General features: G+C 38.7%; 1 protein-coding gene across 2 annotated transcripts in view; it reads left to right on the forward strand.

Moving 5' to 3' along the window:
* Positions 1-20,330, forward strand: part of CTDP1 (CTD phosphatase subunit 1) — a 102,437-nt gene continuing 82,107 nt past the window's right edge. The window contains exons 1-5 of one of the 2 annotated variants that reach the window (XM_042042839.1): positions 1-75; positions 14,187-14,270; positions 16,969-17,062; positions 18,516-18,644; positions 20,001-20,151. In XM_042042839.1, the coding sequence (XP_041898773.1) occupies positions 14,230-14,270; positions 16,969-17,062; positions 18,516-18,644; positions 20,001-20,151 (415 nt within the window). In that variant the 5' untranslated portion in view covers positions 1-75; positions 14,187-14,229. The remainder of the gene's footprint in view (positions 76-14,186; positions 14,271-16,968; positions 17,063-18,515; positions 18,645-20,000; positions 20,152-20,330) is intronic. The other variant, XM_042042838.1, reaches the window with a different exon arrangement.

Raw genomic sequence — 20,330 nt, forward strand, 5'->3', positions numbered from 1 at the left:
GCGCAGGCTGCGCGCGGAGCGGCCCGGCGTGGTGCGCGAGCTCTGCGCGCGGCCCGGACAGGTCCTCGCGCCCGGGTGAGTGCGGGGCGGGGGCGGCGCGGGCAGCCTGCGGCGGGACGCGGCTTTCGCGCTTCTTCCGAGGGGGCCGGGCCCGGCCCTGCTCACAAAGGCCCTTCCTCCGAAGCTCTGCGCAGGGAAGCTGCCGAGCGAGGAGAAGGAGGAGGAGAAAGCGGCCGGGGAGGTGCTGAGGGATCGTGCTTCACTCCCGTTTTCCAGAGCTGAGCCCTTCGCTGTGAGCCCTGTCTCAGAGACCTGTGCATCTCCTGCTGTGTCGGGGTTCTCTAAAAACTGCTCTTACTGGAAAACCTACTTGGAAATCACAAAGTCGTAGAACGAGTCAGATTGGAAGGGACCACAGTGGGTCATCTGGTCCAACCTCGCTGCTCATGCAGGGTCGCCCTACGGCATGTTGAATGGGATTGCATCCAGACGGTTTTGGGATCTCCAGTGGGGAAGGCTTCACAGTCTGGGGAACCTCTTCTAGTGCGTGGTCGCCAGCACAATAAGGTTGTTCCCCGTGTTCAGGTGGAACTTGCTACGCATCAGTTTCTGCCTACTGCCTCTTGTCCTAATATAGTCTTTTTAGTTTGGCAGTCAGGTTGGTGCAAAACTCGGGGGGCAAACAGATAATTTTGTGCTCAGTAGAAGGAATTTTAGTAGGAAACAGCAGTGCAGCAAGGCATTTTACAGTTACTAAGTACCTTACACATAATACTGGCAGCCTAAATGTTTTAGTACTGTAGATGTTTTCATCTATAAGGCTTCACAAGCATAAACAAGACGTTGTAATTTTAACTTTGGGAAGAGCAAGGGACTAAAGGAGACATTTTTTTCCATAGTTTAGCAATGGGCTTGTCTTGATAAGGCTGAATGTTGGTTAACTTTTAAATTCTTAAGTGCCTGATAGATAGTGGGCCTCTCAGATTTCTAGGTTAAATTGTCTAATAGCCTGCTACCCTGTACTTTGAGCAGATTTTTTTTCTCAACAGGAAACTAGTGGAACACTCTACTTCCTCTGTTTTATGACAGCAATCTATTTTGTTTGATTGCAGTTCTCTTGATTTTTAGGTGAGAGCAGCCTGGCCTAAACGTTCTTGATTGAAATTCACTAGTATATGCAAAGCATCTGTGTATGAGGGTGCTCTCAAACATTCAAGAAAAAAACCCAGTCTGATGCATTTTTATATCAGTCAGTAATATAATGTGCTACTGAGGAGGTACAAGCTGTGTGTTTCTTGCTATAGAGATAACTCTTTCTGAGATAAGATTGTGGCTTTCCTTTTGTGCCACATCAGGATTCTGCTATTGCATCTGGTGCAGCATGGACAACCTTTAATACCTGAGGTAGAACAAAGGTACTGTAAATGCTAGGTCAGACTAAAAAAGATCTTAAAAGTACAGACTGAAATTTTAAAACACCATATGCATGATGAAATTCATCTTGCTAGCGCTAAATACAAGGGGAGATAACCTTTTCTGGTCTTTTCATTGTGTTAGCTAAGCGCTTGGAAGGAAAACGAAACTAAAAATATTCTAAGTGAAAAATGTAATCAATTTAAAGTAGTCTGGGTCTGATTAAGCAGTGTTTTAGTTTTGCTCAATGTTAACTTCAGGACTGGAATGCACAAATTTTTTTTCAGTGTTCTTACTGGATTTGTCTAGTCTTGAGTCACGTGATTATAATTAGCAAGTTCTTGCTTTGAGACAATTAGAAAATAAATGGTGTTCTTTCTTACCGTTGTTCTTGGCTTCTGGAATATTTGTATCTTACACGACTGAAAGACAGTATTTGATACTGGCCATTGCTAAGCATTATGCTTCTGGGATTCTGACTTTTCAGTCTGGTTCCTCTGTTGCATGTTGCAGTGGTATTTACTGGGTGACTGCAAGGGAAAACTTCAGGTGAAGAGGTAGAATAAGCATGACCTAAGGGTAGTAGAACTCGTCAGCAGTTAAAGACATAGCTGCATTTCTTTGGTCACTTAAAAGGTTTTTTTGAAAGCATTTAATCTCTTGCCTGTGGCTTCCCATTTTGTGGAATTGAAATAATATTTCACTATCAACAATATTTCAATATACCTTAAGATTTTGTTTTATTAAAACACAGGTGTGATTAAAGTAAGTAACACTAAGCTGAAATTTATTCACCATCTGCGGAAGATGCTCTTTTTATAATCCAAACTATCCAGAATGGTAGGTGCAATGCTACCTTCAGAAAAATGAACTTGGCTGGTTTAGCCCCAAATTTTCTATGAACCTAAGATATTTGCAAGTATTTGTCAGACCCTGAACATTGTAGAAGTATTCTATTGAAAATATTTTTCCTTTTCTTTAGAACATGAGAAGATAAGCTGATTAAACCTTTTTATTTGAGGATAAACAATATGAGTGGATGAGTTTTCTTCTATGTCCGTTAGGTCATAGTATTTCTGGAAATAAAGACATCATTTAGCACAAGTCTCTCCCAATTAAGAAGACACATTTCTAACTTTTGGTTATTTTTCTTTTAGACCGGGCATGAGATGAAATCCTTTGCTGTGTGAAAGTAATTTTGCACATTTATAGCACTTAATTTTCTTGTAGTTTGATTACCCACTTTTTAGCATTGACAGGGGTGCAAACTTTCCCCAGGGGAGAGCCCAAGGCAGGCCGGCAGTAGGTAGCTTTTGCTTATTCTAGCAGAGGTAGGCTTGCATCGCATGTCAGACTGGAACGTGAGAGAGAAAGATGTCTAACCTTTTAGGACTGTAAATAACAGGGAGGACAGGAAGCAGTTAATGAAAGGCCTTTGATGTTAATGAAGCATGATTTTGAGGGGTAGCAGGAGCAACAAATAAAACGCCAAAAATCTTGCGCTGCTCTGTGTATTATTAGTGCCTGTTAGCCATCAAGCTTAATCATTCTGAAGCTGCTACAGGTATGTCAGGATTCTGGGTTGGGTCAGTATTAATGCTTTATGCAAATATTTCAATAAGCGTTTCTAAAATAAAGTGATTGCCCTACTGATGGGACAGACTATTGCAAGGGTCATGTTTGGTTCACATTAGAAAAGTCTTCCAAAATATTTATTACCTGTATATTTAACCTGGGTATCTTTGTGGCTTACCACATACCTTTAATAGTGAAAATTCACATTCTTCTACGCAGCATATTTGTATTGTAATAAAAATCTTGTTTAAACTATCTGGATCCTAGTGAAGCAAAACTTGTAATTATTTGGTTTTGGAGAAGATAGCAGGAAAGAGGTGGGGATTTGTTCTCTAAAACTGTAGATTTTTGTGTCATTGCTTGATATTTTTTTGTGCCAGAAGCTTGATTATGTATTTTAAAAAGAGTATCTTCTTTTAGTTATCTAATGTCACATAGGCTCAGGGCCTAGTTTACTGTCCACTTAACCCCAGACCCCAGCATCATGCATTTTACATTCTTCCAAAGGGAAGAAATTGCTAATGAATTGTAGTTTATTTTAAAGTGGTGGCACTTTTAACAAAGTACAGGAAAAACACCTTGGCTGTTTGTTAGACACAAATGTTTTCATAATATCCTGACAAATATTTAATGATAAGAGTCTAAAAAAAAAAAAAACCCCTCAGTGCTAAACGTTGAGGATTGTTGAATAATACGTAACGATCCCAGCTTACGGTATGTCTTGTCTAACTCCTTTTTATGCCTGTATTCATTGCATTATTTCTTTTAGTAAATTCCGGTATGCGTCTTTCTGACTTGTTTCTTGTGTGTTTTTTTTTTATATTTTTCCCCTCTCCTTTCTGCCATTTACTGTGATACCAAGAAACATTAAAAGAATGCTATCTCTCTGGTGTTTGGTTGAACTGGATATTGAAAAAGATGCAAGTTTTAAATTAGGGCTTTTGTCTTTCATTGCCTTCTCTTTTTCCTATTCCTAGGCACCTAACAATTGGAAGCTCATAGTATAGCTCATTGCACTGAATGGTAGAGGACAAAGTGCCTTTTCTTTACACGACCATTTTTCACAAAAATTGTTGGAGCCTCTTTATCTAAGAGAATCAAGCTGCTCAATCAGGTTTGGTTGGAAATAGGCATCAGTCTTGGAATTTACCAGTAGTGTGGTTGTAGAAGCCTTGAATATGCAGTTTTTCTCAGTGTGGCTTTCTTAGACCATGGTTTCCTGATTGCTTCATGCTAATACAAGAGTTAGCTGGAAGGGATGCTCCGACTTGAGTGCCTTCAGCTTGCATTGAGTAGGGTGTTAGAAATCATGGAGCTAAAGATGGCATGGTTTCTCATCTTTTTTTCTTTCTGTCCTTCCCACCCAACCTCCTGTAAAATGGTTCATAGTAAGCAATTCCCTCATTTTGTTCAGTTGCTGCAAGAGGAGTGTGATGTAGGGAAAGAGTAATTTATCTTTTCAGCAGTAGCCCATATATAGGTCAGATCAAAGTGATTGTGTAAATGCCAGTAGAATCATTAAGAGAATAAATGGCATGTCAACACTGGGGAATAAGATTTTTGAGGTTGTATATGTTTCATATGACATTCTGTATGATAGTCTTTAGTAACATTCTTATTTTTACAAGTTTTCTCCCAAAGCGGGGGATTTTCTACTCTCTTAGTTTGTACTATGAGTTGCTCAAGGGCTTTTTGCTGTGTGTGAGTGTATGGGCCAGCAGACAGAATGAGACAGCTCATGGTACCGTTTTATGCATCCCATTGTAGAACTACAAGCAGGTTTTTTAAAATGTTGGTTTGTAGATGTCTGTGCTGGAAATAGATTGTATTTTACCCAAATGGTAATGGATTTTCTTTATTAGTTATTGCTGTGTAGTTTCTTTAGGGTATTTTTGGGCTTTACTTTAATACTAGAGTTGTTTAGAAAACCAGTCTTTTTCAAAGGCAAATGTGCATGTTGTTTCTTCTCAGCGACTGCCACATGGTTTTCTGTAATTCTTCTCTCTGAAGAGAAAATGTATGGGCAAAAATTCTAATGGGAGAACTGAAATGAGACCTTTAATTTTTATTTGCAAAATACATAGCCATTTGAACTGGGAGGGATTGGAAAAGTTTGAGGAAGGAAGAGAGCAACAAGACTTTAGCTTTGAATTGTCCCAAAAGATTGTCTTGACCCAAAAAGTTTTTTTCTCTTGAGCAATCTCAGTAGTACAACTTGCATGCCTACTTGGAGCTTTCTGATTTGATGACTGTGTGTTTGGTGTTAACTTAGGGGCTCATCCTGGTAGGGATCCCAGCTGTTTGGATTTTCAAAGTCAGATTTACCTAGTGGAAGACTCCCCTTAGGTAAATGGCTAATGCTACATTTGGACTCACTAAACAAAAGTGAATGTGGGGTGATGGTATTTCAAAATCTTAAACGTTGACAATAATATATAAAAGTATTTGCAGATGGGATGTACTAGCCTCAAGGCTTAGTAAAGAGCTGCCAGCCTTTAATTTTTGGGAGCTCTTTTGGAGGATGGTAATAGACAAATCATTGTAAATTGTCACTTATGAAATATTCTTATGGATGTCTGTTTTGTGTAGTTAAAAATACTAAAGGTTAATTTAAGGTCTTCTACCATATATGAATAGCTGAATTAGAAGTAGTTGCCTTTTAAAGCATATAGAGGAACATGAAATGACTTCTTGGAGAGCAAGTAATGCATTACCGGTTACAGTTCAAGGATCTTGATTATACTTTTTGTCTAGGTTTGGTTTTGCTGAAGTTAGACCTATGGAATTGGAAATAGGGGAAGGATAGAACTGTCACCAGCAGGAGAGACTACTAGTCTTCAAAAGGCTTTGGAAGTTGGAAAGGTTCCCCCAGTTTCCTTTAACACAGTGTTGCTGTGTTAAAGGAAATGTTCCATTTTTTTAAGGCAAGAATTGGGATATTGCCAGGTCACTATTGCACTAATGTCTTAAAAAACACAACCAAAATTGCTTTTCTACAAGTGTTTTGAGAAAAACTGTAGCATAAGGCAGTGATTTTGACACAGTAGAATTGAATAATGCCTATTTGTTTGCTTTTTAGTGCTTCCTAGTTTAAAAATTACATCTAAGACTTCACAGCATTTGAAATGGTGTGAAAGGCAAATGGTCTTGGTTGAAGCTTAATGGAGTGAATGCTGTGGATTCCCATTCACGGAAGGGCGATGGGGCAAGTGGTCCTACCCAGGGAAGGCATTGCTCAAGAAGAGAATTTAATTAACTTTACTGCTATTTATCACACTTACCCTTTCTAAGGTGGCCAGCTTTCTAAGCTGTTGTCCTCTGCTTTCAGAGTGTGTCAGGTTTCTGGGCTCACATGATGCTGTTGCTGTCATCTGGTTGTCAAATGTGGAGCTGCTGCTCCTTGTTTGAACACTGTGGTGTAACTTTGGACAGTCTGGTTCATAATTGCTCTTAAGGGTGTTAAGAGTTGTTAATTTTTCCTAAGGAAGTTCATTTGGTTTAACAGTAAGTCCCAGAGGAAAGCACATAGGTTGCCATGTCCAGATAAGTTTGCCACAGTATCTAAAAAAGGAAAGGATGGGAGGAAGCTGTTAGACTTGCGGATTGTGCATCCTGCAGTAAGCCTCTTCCCATTTTATTTGTTGTTTGGAAGTAACAGACAAAGGGACTGTGATTGCCTAAGTGCATGGTTTCAGTGGGGAAGGTGATAAAATATTTGGAGAAGGTGTAATATTCTGTTAATAGATGCAGCTTTCCAAGGCAGAGGAGGGGAGACCACAGGATCTTCCCAGATTTCTTTGCACAGGAAGAAGCAAAGCCCATGTTTATAGCTTTGATGTCAGCTGTGTGTGTGTGTTTGAAATGGTCTATTTCTCAGTCACTTTTCTCTGCTGTGGTGTCCAGGCTGTGTTGGTGTTCATCTGTTGCTGATTATCTAGATGTGAGCCTACAGGTGCAGGAGGCAAACCAGATTTGTTCCGGTAATTACAGGTGATCTTGACTGGGCATAGGAGGAATGTGGTAAGTTGGTCTGAGATAAGGAGGAATTATGTGACTTTACCTGAAGGAGAGGTATATGCCTGAAAAAAACCAAAAATGAGTCAGAGGTGGGATTAGTCCAAGACTGTTGTCACCTGGATTTGTGACTGTTCATCTGCGAGTAAGTGATGTGAAAGTTGAAGTGTGGTTTGAGAAAATTTCAGGTTTAGGTTAATTATTTTTGTGTCAATTAGAAGGCCGTACAGTCACTACTCAGTCACTTCAACTTTTTGAGTAAATGCCACCTAGGTTGCCAGGGTTTATCGCATGTATTTATTTCCTATGCATAGATTTGGATTGATCCTGCTGTCAGATGGATGTTCCTCAACTCTCAGGGGGAGTTTTGCAGCAAATATTTGGGAACTGCTGCATGTCAGTCAGAGAGAAGTGGTGATAGAAAAGCAAAGGCATAAAAGTAATGTCAATAGTTGACAACAGTAATGGGGAGAGTGGACTGCAGAACTGTTTATTGCTTTAGTGAATTACTGAGATATGACAGCCTGTTTCCTTCTGTAGTTATTAGAAGTACTTAATGCTAAAGAAACAAGTTACAGAGTTACAAGCTTGCATCTTTCCACTTCTGGATTCATTCTGTGTGAATTTCGTTGTTTTGAAGGGGTTCTATGTAAAAGCATTGAGAACTGTATGTTTACCTTTTCCCTTTTAAAAACAATTAGTTTTGAATTCTCCTAAATAATACTACTTCTGGTTTAAAGTGTTCTAAATAAAAAAAACCACATTGTAAATAATATTGAAAGATTTACTAGATCTTATGCATAGGGCGCTGCAAGGCCATTTGCTTTTTTTTCTTTTTTTTTTGTACCTTTTTATTATACATTGTTAACTCTTAGCAGTGGTTTTTTGAAACGTGCAAGAAGCTGTTCACAGATGTCTGCATAGAAGGTGAAGGAGGGTTACCTCCTTGCTTGTAATGAAGACTCTTCTCCGGAAGTGAATGGAAATATGTAAAGCCTTGCGAGTCATGGAAATAGACTTACTTCAAGCATAAGATGTTTTTTGGATTATAAATAAAACCGAGAAACTCTGGGCCTGTGTTTCTCTTGGCATTTATGACCTTAGTCTAAGCCTGAATAGGTATTTTGCCTGAAAAGTAGAAGAAAAAAGTTCACAACACTTTAAACTCATAGTTGTGAATAGTTTGTATTTAACAGAGGAAAAATAATCTCAAGACCCTTAATTTCCCCATTAGCTTTGGAGAACTGAGATGACGCCTTGAAGTGTGAACTGTGCTTTCTGTGAGCTGCTGCTCACAGCAGTTGTTACGTAGTTGGCTGGGCTAGGGCATGGGGTTTTGGGGGATTTTATCAAAAGGTCTGACTTGTTTGGGTGAGGCCTTTGGGGCTTATGAGTATTTGATATATAGCTGTCTGTGTTTGCTGTCCTTGAGTGTAAGTCAAGTGGCTGCTGTAGTGGACTGATGAGACATTTCCTCCAACAGCTTCAAGAGGCTATAGACCATGTGTTGCTGGTAGCAACAAGGGCCATGTGTCCTTCTGAATCCTTGGTATTTTTAATCAATTATTCAAGGACTCTCTCAGCTTCCTCACAGACATTAATGAGGGTTAAATAAATATATAAATCCAGTTGTTAAGTACTCTTACATGGTGAGACCAAGGTGATTCAGGCTTTGAGAAAATCCTTGCTACAAAACTGGAGTCCTATGTAACAAAGGCTGTGGTTTGATGCAAATTGGTCTTGAGGGCTCTTAGTAGTGGTTCTAAATGCTGCAGACACATGCCACAAAATACTGTTCTGGTATAAGCAAACAAAAATGTCGGTGTTTCAGAAATCTGACTAATGAAACTGTAGAAGTAGGCTTTAGGTTGAATCTAACTTCATCTGACAACTAAAAGATTTTGTGCTCATACTTGTTCTAAATCGGTTGGTTGATTCAGTAATGGTTGGTATTAATAATCATTGATCTGAAGATGTGTTCATTTGATATTTTTACCCCTTGACAGTTTGCCAGTAACACCCTCTTGAGCATTCTGCAGAACCAGGGCAATGACTTCTGTTCACTTGCACACCAGCATCTCCTTTTGCTGCATTGATACATTTAGACATCTTCTAATGCTAGTTGGAAGAGTATATGGCATCAGATTGAGAACAGCAGCTTTGAGTGATCACAGTGACAACTTGGTCTGTGTGTTTCTTGTGGTATTTGATGTCTCTCTTTATACCAAACAGATCTGAGGAAACCCAGCCATTGCTTGGCTGCCAACACTCACATGAGATACAAGTCAGTGCAGGACAGTAGCTTTATCTTGTAAATGTGCACTATATTGCACTATATTTTCAATGCCAATGCATGGTACCTTGAAACAGACTTTAAGATAATAAATAAAACTTATGTTTCCATGACTTGGAGTTGTCCAAGCTAGTCTTGACAGATAGGCAAGATAAATGCTAACAAAGTGGCCTGGTTACTGTGGAGAGAAAATGTGAGTTGTTCAAACTGTGTCTGTCTTTTCCCCAGTCTTAGCCCTGTTTGTAAAACATTTGCAGCTTTGATCAGTCACCCTTGATAGACTGCTCTTATCAGCTGCTTGACTCTAAAACCAGCAGAAAACTTGGTTGGGACTGGTGAGTTCTATCTTGCAGTGTACTGAAATAGTCCTTTCTGGAAGTGCCAGAGGAGGGGAAACATGAGGGTGGGGAGTAAAGAAAGACCATTGCCTTTCTCTGGCAGCATGTCATTGGAGCAATTGCCTCTGGAAGTGAAGCCAAGCTGTAATAGAAGGCCATGGTTAATGTACAGTCAGGTTAGACTAGTTCTAAGTAACAGAGGGAACCTCTCTATTCCTGTGTTATGCTAAGTATCCTTAAGATACAGAGCTTTACTGAAGACAACCACAAAGAGATCTCATGGCCATCGTACTCATGTGCTGCAGCTGGCCCACCGATGCAGGTAGCTAACTTACCACGGAAAAAAATATGTCAAGAAGTTTTTGTTTCTGTTCTCCTTCAACTCCTGCACTTACTGCTGAAGTGTTAGATCATGCTTAGAAAAACCAAACAAACAACCAAAAATAAAATTAAGCGCTACTAAAACCTTTAAGGGATTGCTTTTTTGTTTGCAGTGAGTTCCCTTCAGTGATTTGGTAAACTGGTTGCTACAACTGAGGAGCAGCACAGACATGAGAACTGTTGTGGCTTTCCAATGTAATTAAGTTACCAGGAACAAGTGCTATGGTTATGCTTGATACAAAGTTCTTCCATTTGAAGTCAGCTGTAATGACCAGGCTTTAGGATTAGCACAGACGTTGACTTCCTCTGTTAATAAAAGCAAAAAAAATCGTATTGGATTTCATGAAAGCTTTCCCTTTTTTTTCCTTTCCCATGCTGCTGACTTAAAGAAGATATTATTAAAGGACTTGGTTTAGAAACACGATGTAAGTGTGGAAGTGCTGGGAGAACGGTGGTGACCTTATGGTAACCTGCATCCTTAGGCTGTTGGTGAATGTCTGTTCCTATTCATGATTGTGGCCACAAAAACCAAAATTTTGTTTTAATGGCACACCTGATTTCTCTGTTGTTTACAAGCACATCTGGAAGGAATGTGAATCAGAGTCCAGACTGGGTTTCCTCATTTACTGGTTCAAGTTTCATTGTACCAAAGAAGCTACGTAGGTAGTTTGTGGTTCTCTTGCAGTCATTTAGCTATCAGTCTGGGTATTGGAATGATCTACCACCTCCACAGTTGCCCAAAAAAAAGTGTGCTTGTCACAGCCCAGTGGTTCTTACCCAGTTGCTTCACCCAGCTCATCTGCACAGCTGGGACAGTTTGTAAAACTAGAAAAAGATTTAGCATCTTTTGTGGCATTTTCCTTGGAATGCTATTGTTGAAGTAACCAGTTGAGCTCTGCTTATGACCAGGTAGGTCCTGAAGAAGAGGAAGATGCTATTAGTGTTGCCAGCAGTAAAGTGTGCTGCAATCCCTCATATTTGGAGGGGGCGGGAGGGGGAAATCTGTTTATTCTTTGTAGAAATGGAGTAGGGAAAGGCTCTGTTCTTTTAAGTGGGTTTCACTTATGACCTGGAGAAGAGAACAGGCAGAAACCTGAACCCATGTTTGGTATATGCAGCCATTGTAGAACCAGACATGCACACCTTGATTCTGCTCACTTTTCTCTCATAATTTGCTTTGATCTTGGCCATTACATTTTGAAAATCCCTCACTTCAACAGTAAAAGGAGAGCTTCCAGGTGTGACATGAACAAAGGTCATTCTACTTGAGGTCTGTGTTTGCTTCTTTTTACTAATTAAAGCACATGTGCTAAAATTTAAGTATGCCTAGGCATTAGTAGAGTTCAGGCTTTCTGCAACACTAAGTAGTGTTGGGCTTTTTTCCTGAGAGAAGTCTGCGTAAGATCCTGACAGTTGTAATTGAAACTTGACCATTTGGTTGTATGTTGCTCAGAAGTTTATCAGGGCTCTGGAGTTCTTCCTCTGTCCTTTGAGTTAAACATCACAGAGAACAGTATGACAGAGGACTTGGTATCATGTACTTTTTATTTTATCTCTAGCACATCTAAGTGTGGCCAAGAGTTCTGGTTATGTTTAGATTTTGCAGGGGAAAAACTGCTATTGAGTGGTCATGCTTGGTATGAGAAGTTTTAGGAACAGTATCAGTGAATAATTTAGAACTCTAATTTTCTAATAAAAATCTTTGCTCTTACCCATCCAATTCTGAATCACACCTCAGCCCAGGAGTATGCCAGCTTCCCCTATTGCATGCCTGGAGTGTGAGATTTCCTTGACTGCAAAGTAGAGAATGTCTAGAGATATTGTGCCTTCTAAGCTGGCATTGAAAGGCTCTTTTCCTCCTGAACTATTGAAAACCAATTTATGTAGGGTATAAATTCAGTCACTGTAGTCTCTTAAGCATGTTTCTGTAGCTTGTACTGTGGGGTGGGTTTTTTGGCCTTTTAGGTGTGTCTGTAATTACTGATTCATACACTGAAGACATGGTGAGGATGAAAAATTCTGACATGGTCATTAGTGTGAATTGGTAGCCTAAAAAGGAGCTTAGCAGTGAATCAGTGTAAAAGACAGCAAGATAGACATATTGTTAAAGAGAGTAGGGAGAGGAATCAAATTAAATAATGCAAACAAGGGGATGAGAGGAGACCTAAATTCTGTGAAATCTGTGAAATAATCCGCAGTGAATTGCCACTAATGAAGGGCCACAAAAATACTTTATCTTGCGCAGCTCTTTTAAAGAGCCAAGACTAATTATTTGTTTTCTGTGAAACACCTACCATGTTTATAAAGAGAAGATCTAAGGTGCCTGCACAGGAAGAGGAGATGTAATTTCCAAGCAGATAATGTCTGCCAGTGAGAAGTACATAGATCTGCACTTTTGTAAGTGGGAATACTGGTAGTATGATGGCTTGTGAAGACTTCTTTTGAAATAAACCTGACCTGCATCTAGTTTTTGCTCCCAAAGAAGAAAATAATTCTCATTGTGGGCACGAACTACAGTTTTGTTAGAGTCATCATTCTTCTGGTTGTTGAAGAATAAGGGACACACTGCAAGTAAGCAGTTGCAGGTATTATTTAGAAAGTGGGTTTCTGCTTGGAATTCCCAAACGCTTAGTAGTCAGATATATGAATGCGAGATTTGAGCTTGCAAAACAGTTTTCTTCCTGTTGCAGTCTGCTTATTGCCTACAGGTTTGAAGCCACACTTAAAACACTACAGCCAGTTTATGAAAGAGCTCAGGTTTTGTTATTTTTTGCATTTTGGTTGGGTTTTTTTTAGCTGCTTGACCTTTTAATTTTTTTTTAAATATTAGGGAGATGTTGTAGCTCATTATCGCAGAGTTGGTGAAATTTTGTAGTAGCTAAACTATATCTACTTACTAAAATTTTTGAAAAATAAGTCTGAAAGATCAGTTTCTCCAACTGTATTGAAGAAAACAAGTCTCTTATAATAGCTGTTAAGTGTTTGAAAGAAAATAAATAATGATATTTTCAAGACCTGGAAGTTTGATAACTGGACAAGGAATACTTTAGTTGGACTATTCAACTGAAAGTCGAGTTCATCTTCTAAACAGTTTGGAATAGTGAATGTTGCATTTCTCTGTTTCCAGCTCTAATTTCTGGTTTGGTTTAGCCATTGTTTAAAAGAAAAGAATAAAATACCCTTTTCTATGTTTTTATTTTAAGATGTGTTGATTCAAGGCTTAAGGATCAGAAATTAAAATATTTTTATGAGAAGATTGAAGCAATATATGTCTGCCATGAAAATAATAAACTGAGTTTGGTATTGAGCTCATCTGGTCCTGTGTTTGGCACTGTTGAGGCTACACCTCAAATCCTGGGTTAAATTTTGAACTTCTCGGTACAAAAAGGACATTGAAGGATCTGGAGCACAAGTCTGATGAGGAGCAGCTGTGGGAGCTGGGGATGTTCAGTCTGGAGGAAAGGAGGCTCAAGGAGGGACCTTACCACTCTCACTCTGCAACTGCCTGAAAGGAGGGTTTAGCCAGGTGGGAGTTGCTTCTTCCAAGTATCAAGCAATAGGATGATAGGAAATTACCTCAAGTTGTGCTAGAGGTGGTTTATACTGGATTTGAGGAGAAATTTTCTCACAGAAAGGGTTGTCAGTCATTGGAATGGGCTGCCTGGGGACATCCCTGGATGAATTTAAGATATGCAGATGTGGTGCTTGGGGACATAGTTTAGTGGTGGGCTTTGCAGTGTTAGGTTAATGGTTGGACTCAGTGATTTTAAGTAAGAGAATCTAAGCTGTTCTGTGATGTTGAAGTTTCTGCATTTGGTTTTCATTACTGTGTAGTTCCGTACGGTTGTATCTATGTATGGGGAGTTGTATCTAAGTGAATGTAAACTGTTTCTGGACAAACAATACTTGTTCTCATTGAATTTCTTTGCTAAACTATGGTTAGAAACTGACCTTAGTATATGATTTGGTGACTTTTAAAGTTGTGAAAATTAATAATTTGAAGATTTAGGTGGTTGTCCTTTTCAGCATGTTGTGGCAAAAGCATGTATCTTAAGGGGCTGACATTCAAGTCATAACCAGAATTTATTCTTTGAATTCGTTCAATCTGTGGGTTACTAATCTACATGTCTGTGATCTACCTACTGTAAATGGAATGCCTACATCTTTTTCAGGACTGTCTTGGTGAGACTGGAAGGATGCAGCCATCCTGTTGTTATGAAAGGCTTGTGTGCAGAATGTGGCCAGGATTTAACTCAGTAAGTACTGTCAGCTCTTTTTTCCAACTTCTCCTTGCTTCCGATTAGGGATTCAAGCTCTTCCATCTGTTTGTTGTCTAAATATAGTCATAAAATATCCTGAGCTGGAAGGGACTTGGAGGTCATCTAGTTCCAGCCCCCTTGCCATGAGGAGGGAGACGTTCCGCTAGACCAAGTTGCTCAGAGTCCCATCCTGTCTGGCCTTAAACACTTCCAAGGATGGGGCATCCACAGCTTCTCCGGGCAACCTGTTGCAGTGCCTCACCACTCTCACAGAGAACAATTTTATCCTTATAGCTAATGAAACCTACACTTTTTTCATTCAAAGCAATTCCCCCTTGTCCTATCTCTACATGCCCTTGTAAATATAAATAGTTCCTCTATAGGTCTCTTTTTAGGCCCTTCAGGTACTGGAAGGCTGCTCTGAGGTCTCCACTCATTTAGGATTTAAGAACTGTGCGTGCTCTTTTTTCTTGGAGATGATGTTGGGTAACTTAGGTAGAAAATATAAGGAGCATGTGTAAAGAGGTAAATTCTCGTCACACTTTGCTTTCCATGTACTCACCACGGAGACTGAGAGTTGTATGGTGTGTCAACAGTGGCTTAGTAAACTTGAGAGCTTTATGTGTGCAGGTGCAAATAGCTGAGAGGTAATAGCAGTCTCATTCATATGACCTTGCTTCATTTGTACTGTGTCTGAATAGGAGCTAGCTTGTCTCCAGTGCTTTCAATTTAAGGCTTCTTAACTGTTTTCAATTTTTTGTGAAACATTCTGCCATGGAACTAAAGGAATTTAAGCCTTAGGCGAAAAAGAAAGCAAGTTCAAAAGATGATTGTATTTCTCCTTTGCTCTGTCTCATTGCTTGGTAAAGAGAATGTTTCTTATGCATATCACATTACTAATTCAACAGCTGTTCCAAAACAGGCTATATAGTTGCCTAGATTTTATAAATTAATGTTGCATACTCATTTCGTTTGTCTGGAAATACTTTAGTTTCTTTTTAATTCATGCTCATGTTAAGAATTACTTTGTGAACATTATCCTACAAACTAGTGCAAGTGGACTGAATACTGAGAGTGCTATGCAAGAAGTAGCCTGGTTGATGTTTGGATATAACTTCTTATTTGAAGTCGAATGTTAATATTTTATAAACATTTGGCAAACCTAGCTAAGTTAGGATAATCATGAATAGGGCTTTGTCTGTCCTGAATGAATATTTGATTTGAGGTTTGAATACAGTCACGTCTAAATATTGTTCTTCTGCTATCGTTTCATGAAAAATCCAGAAAAACTCAAGGTATCCAGCGAATTAAGATTTTTTTCACTTAATACTTCTTACTGTGTCTTATGTATGTGTCTTCATTTTATACAAAATGGCTTATACATCTGAAATACTGTGTTATGTCTGCTGAGCCTACATCGGAACACAATTAAAAAGCCGTGATGCTTTTCTTGCTTGGAGAAAAGCAAGTACAGCATTCTTAGTAGTCATTCAACTAATGGTCTGAAAACAGTTAATAATTTTTAAAGGCTCATTTGAAATGTCTCTCAGGGTTATATATGAGATTTTTCTGAACTCTGAAGCAAAGGATGTAAGATGCTAAAATGTGCATGTAAACTTTAGACAAGTAATACCTTTTGTTTCTGGACATCAGTGCTGCCATACACTATGGTACAGTGAAAGATACCTGTCTGTGGTTGTGTCTGCATCAACTCAGCTCAGTACAGTTGTTCCTCAGAAGTTTGCTTGTCACAAAGTGAAATCTGGTTTAACTCTTGTTGTAGGTCTGATACCAAACGTTGTCCTTAATAGGACTGGTACGTGGGAGAATTAAAACATGTGCATGTGTCACCTAGGACAAAATTTGTATGGTAGTATTTTTTAATATTGGTGAATCATCAATTAAATGTCAGAATTCCCAATAAATTCATTGATATAAGCTGTAAGCCAGTGAAAGGGATCCTATACAGGGTTTCTTGGTCAGTTTTCAAGCAATTTCTTACTCGTGTGTGCACTTGTACACGCTCTGTGTCATATGTACACAAGGGTGACACCTCTTCTGTGTTGTTATCTGTATATGCACGTGTCTGTGTACCACCAAGTCTGTATGTATAATATGCACATAAATAAAATAAACACGAGCATACAAAGAGTTCCTCACTCTGTGCCAATGGGAAGAGCATATATGGGGTTTTTTTTGGATGGTATTTGTGAAGCAGCAGTCACTCTTTGTGCAGAGAGTAACTTTGCCTGTCCTTTGTTTAAATTTTTCGTACTCTAGCTTGGAAAAAAAGCATATAATTGCATGCTGAGTAATTGCAAAAAAAAAAAAAAAACAATGAAGCGGAATAGCTCTAAATTTGAGTGGTTTGGTAGTTATACCTAGTTTATAGCTTGTTTTTTGATGCAAATCAATACTTAAATGTGTTTCATCTTAGTGTCATGTGTCATAAAATAATTGTATGGAAGTATAACTTACTACACTGACTTTTTGCAGGGTTTTTTCTGGTGAGCTGCTTTGATCTCTATCCATTTTGTCTTGCATTAGCAAGAATTTGAAAGTGTGTGTTAGTTAAAATAGCTCTTCTTAATCAATTTTTGGTGATGATTAGTTTGAGACTACAGATTTTGGTCTGTTTAACGTTTCACTAAGCTATTTCTCTCTCATGTCATGCTGCTCTTCCCTGTGTGATTAGGATACGAAGCAAGAATGGAAAGCAGAGCGTGCCATTATCCACAGCAACTGTATCAATGGTTCACAGCGTCCCAGAACTGAAAGTTAGCTCTGAGGTAAGTACCATCGTGCTTTCTTTGTTCACACCTTTCACAGTAGCACCGCAATTGAGAAACTTAATTATAGTAGTTTCTTAAATGTTGTGTACAGGAAGTTTAGCTTCTCTTTGAAGAGGAATTTGGGATTGAACATTAGTAGCCCCAGGCTTTTGTGAGTTTATTGTAGTGTAGATTGATTTTTATCAGATTTTTTACCAGTTTTTTTTAGAGCTGTGTACTGAAAAGATGGCACTTTGACAGTAGCCTGTAAACTTTCTAGTTGAACATTTTTGTCACTAAGAGTGAACAGTTAGTGAAAAGTTCCATTAGCTGAAATCTGTTCAAAGCTTGCAGTGTCTCTGAAACTAGCTTTAGCCTTCACCTTGAAATTGACCCACTAGATATAGTGAAGTTAGTTTGTCTGCAACTTACCTTTATGGTAAAATTATTTCATTATTTTTCAAATATTCCAAATATTCTGAATTCATTAATATTTCAAATATTCATCTGAGTTATCAAAATATGCTTGTTAATCTTTGTGTAGGGGGAAAGAGCATGTTTATTTTGAAGATAAACATTCTTGTTTATCTTCTTTGTCAGCCTGATCTGTTTTAACTTTTTTACGTTGCTACTTGCTTTTTTGTCTCTGGTAATTCTTCAAAGAACACCAATGAGGGGAACTATGAAGATGTAAGCAGCTGGAGGTGTCCCCATCATAGATGAGTGTTTCAAAGGGCAGTTTGCACTTGATCTTGCTGCTTCATAGTGCTCTAACTTTACTTTTAAGTTCAGCTGTCTTGAGGGTAACACTGCAACTTGCTATCAGAAGTGATTAAGTGAACACAGAGCTTCACATGGTACTCGGAAAGTTTGTAAACACATGGAAGAGGAGTAGACTTCGCTCATGTTTACTGGGTTATAAAGTCTCTGTTGTTAGTGCCAATGTGGAACTGCATGATCTTAACTATTTATGTCTGAAGACATACATTCTGTAACCTGAAGTTGGCAGGTATCATTTCTGTCACCAGCAGCTTCGGTTTTATACTCGGTGTGGGCTTGTCAGACGTATTGTCCTTAATGATGCAAAACTACTGGACATAGCAGTCAAAAGTTCTCAGACCTACTTATGAATTATCCTTTGTGTTCAAAGCTACTGCTATTTGCTATCAAGACACTAGGACTTAAATTAAATCAGTGGTTACTTATTTGTTAAATTTGAAAGTTTTATGTCGAGTTCATGAATTTTAAGAGTTAATAGTGTCCCAGAGGTCTGAGAGCAGACTTTGAGAGCAGTATTTTTTTCTGTAAAAAAATTGTTGCACGGCTGCCATTGCTACAGTTATGCTGAGGCATCATTTCTTGTGCAGTTAGTTTGTAGCAGAAATGCTTCTCACTTTTACAATAAACAAAAGGCCATAAACCTAATTTATTTCTATGAAGCTAAGCTTAGCGGTGAATATTTCTGTTACAGCAAGCTGAGCAGCTGGGAAGAGAAGATCAACAGCGACTACATCGAAATAGAAAACTGGTGCTCATGGTAGATTTGGACCAGACATTGATCCATACTACAGAACAGCACTGCCAGCAAATGTCCAATAAGGTATTTGGGGTGAACTTGCAAGCCAGTGTAGCAACAGGAGTGTTTCTGACAATATTTAAATTACGGTTCTTTAAAAGAACGTTCTGTGGTTAGGTAAAATTGTAGTTGAAGAATAAAAGAAAATGAGAAACAAGTCTTCCATAATATGTTCCTTTTTCTCTACATTTAAATTGATGTTTTCTTTTTTCCATTCATGCTTTCCTGCGCTTTTCCTTTCTAATCATTTTGAGAGATGTTTCAGGTAGCTATTTTTAATCTCTGCTTTCCTTCCTCTGCAATTCACAAGCTGAGTACTCAGTAATGAGACTATTTTCCCTCCAAGTCTGAGGCAGACACAGTGAATTACTTTTCAAAGTCCCTTTTTGAGCAATCCTGTGTGTTGCTATGTCTGTCCTTCCATGAGTATGTGTAGAGATTTTTTAAAAATATTTTTGGGGGGAGTGAGGCAGGGAGAGGTTGTGTGTTGCTGTTTAGTTTCTTCATGAAACTCTTGCTCTTGAACTGACAAGGAGTATTGGCTTGTAACATTTCTGATTTGGAAGCTCTAAAACAAGAAACGTGTTGAAATGTGTACAGTGGCTTGAACAAGAGGATGCAAACTCAAACATCAATATCATGCAAATTGTGATTGCTTAGTTCTTTTCTTTCCTCTTCCCGTTCTTGCATGTCCAGTGGGCTCAGCATATGTTCACAATTGCTAGGAAAAAGCAAGCTAGAAATGTACATTGCAATTAAGAGAAAAGGGAGCTGTGAATATTCAACGTAAAGATTAAAAGAACTAGTGTGTCTGAAAGGCCTCTATCTGTATGAATGTATGGTTTGAAGAAAAATACTTTTAAAAATATTTTGAGGTTTTTAGGGTTAGCGTTTTAACTGGGATCTTTATCTGCAAGCTTCCTTCCTGGTTTGCTCTCTGATGCTGTGTTTCCATACACATAGACTTTGTTGGATGAAGAAAATACTTCTCTGAGCTCAATGCATATTGAAATGAATCTGTCAGAAGTTCACTGAGAGGTATTGATTGTAGTGAGATCCTGAACTTTCCTGAAGCAGGATCTGCAGCAGGTTGAGAAATTTCTCAGGTTGGTTTGCCATAAATAAAGGTTTGAATGAAAGCCACCTGCATCATAAATTTTTCAACAGTAGACTTTCCTGCATTTGAAAACCTTATTGTTGGACTGCCTGGCACAGAGCAAAAATGGGCTTTGGATTTTATTCATCCACGTAATCTTGTGGCCAAAACTTGCTTTGGTCTAGTTGGACCAAATAAAGTTGAAGTGAGAGAAGAGGGTAGTTCTGGAATGCTGGCATTTTTGTTTGCTATTTTGATAATGTTCAACGTGCTTTTTCTTCTAGGGAATATTTCATTTCCAGTTAGGTCGAGGTGAGCCTATGTTGCACACACGTTTGCGTCCTCATTGTAAGGAATTCCTGGAAAAAATTGCCAAGCTCTATGAATTACATGTTTTTACTTTTGGCAGCAGATTGTATGCACATACAATTGCAGGTGAGTAGTATGTTACATTTAACAATACTTACCTACCCTGCCTTCGTACTCATATAATTAATTTTCTTTATGCAGTTGTTTTCAAGTAATTGTTCTTTATTTTGTGCAAAACCACCTCCTAAATAGTCCTATAAGTAGAATTTTTAGCTTGTTTACAAGGCAGTGCCTGTCTGGCCTGT

This window comes from Corvus kubaryi, unplaced genomic scaffold (genome assembly GCF_017639235.1).
Source record: "Corvus kubaryi isolate FWS band 111438036 unplaced genomic scaffold, C.kubaryi_AGA036_p1.0 37398, whole genome shotgun sequence".
Classification (NCBI taxonomy): Eukaryota; Metazoa; Chordata; class Aves; order Passeriformes; family Corvidae; genus Corvus; species Corvus kubaryi.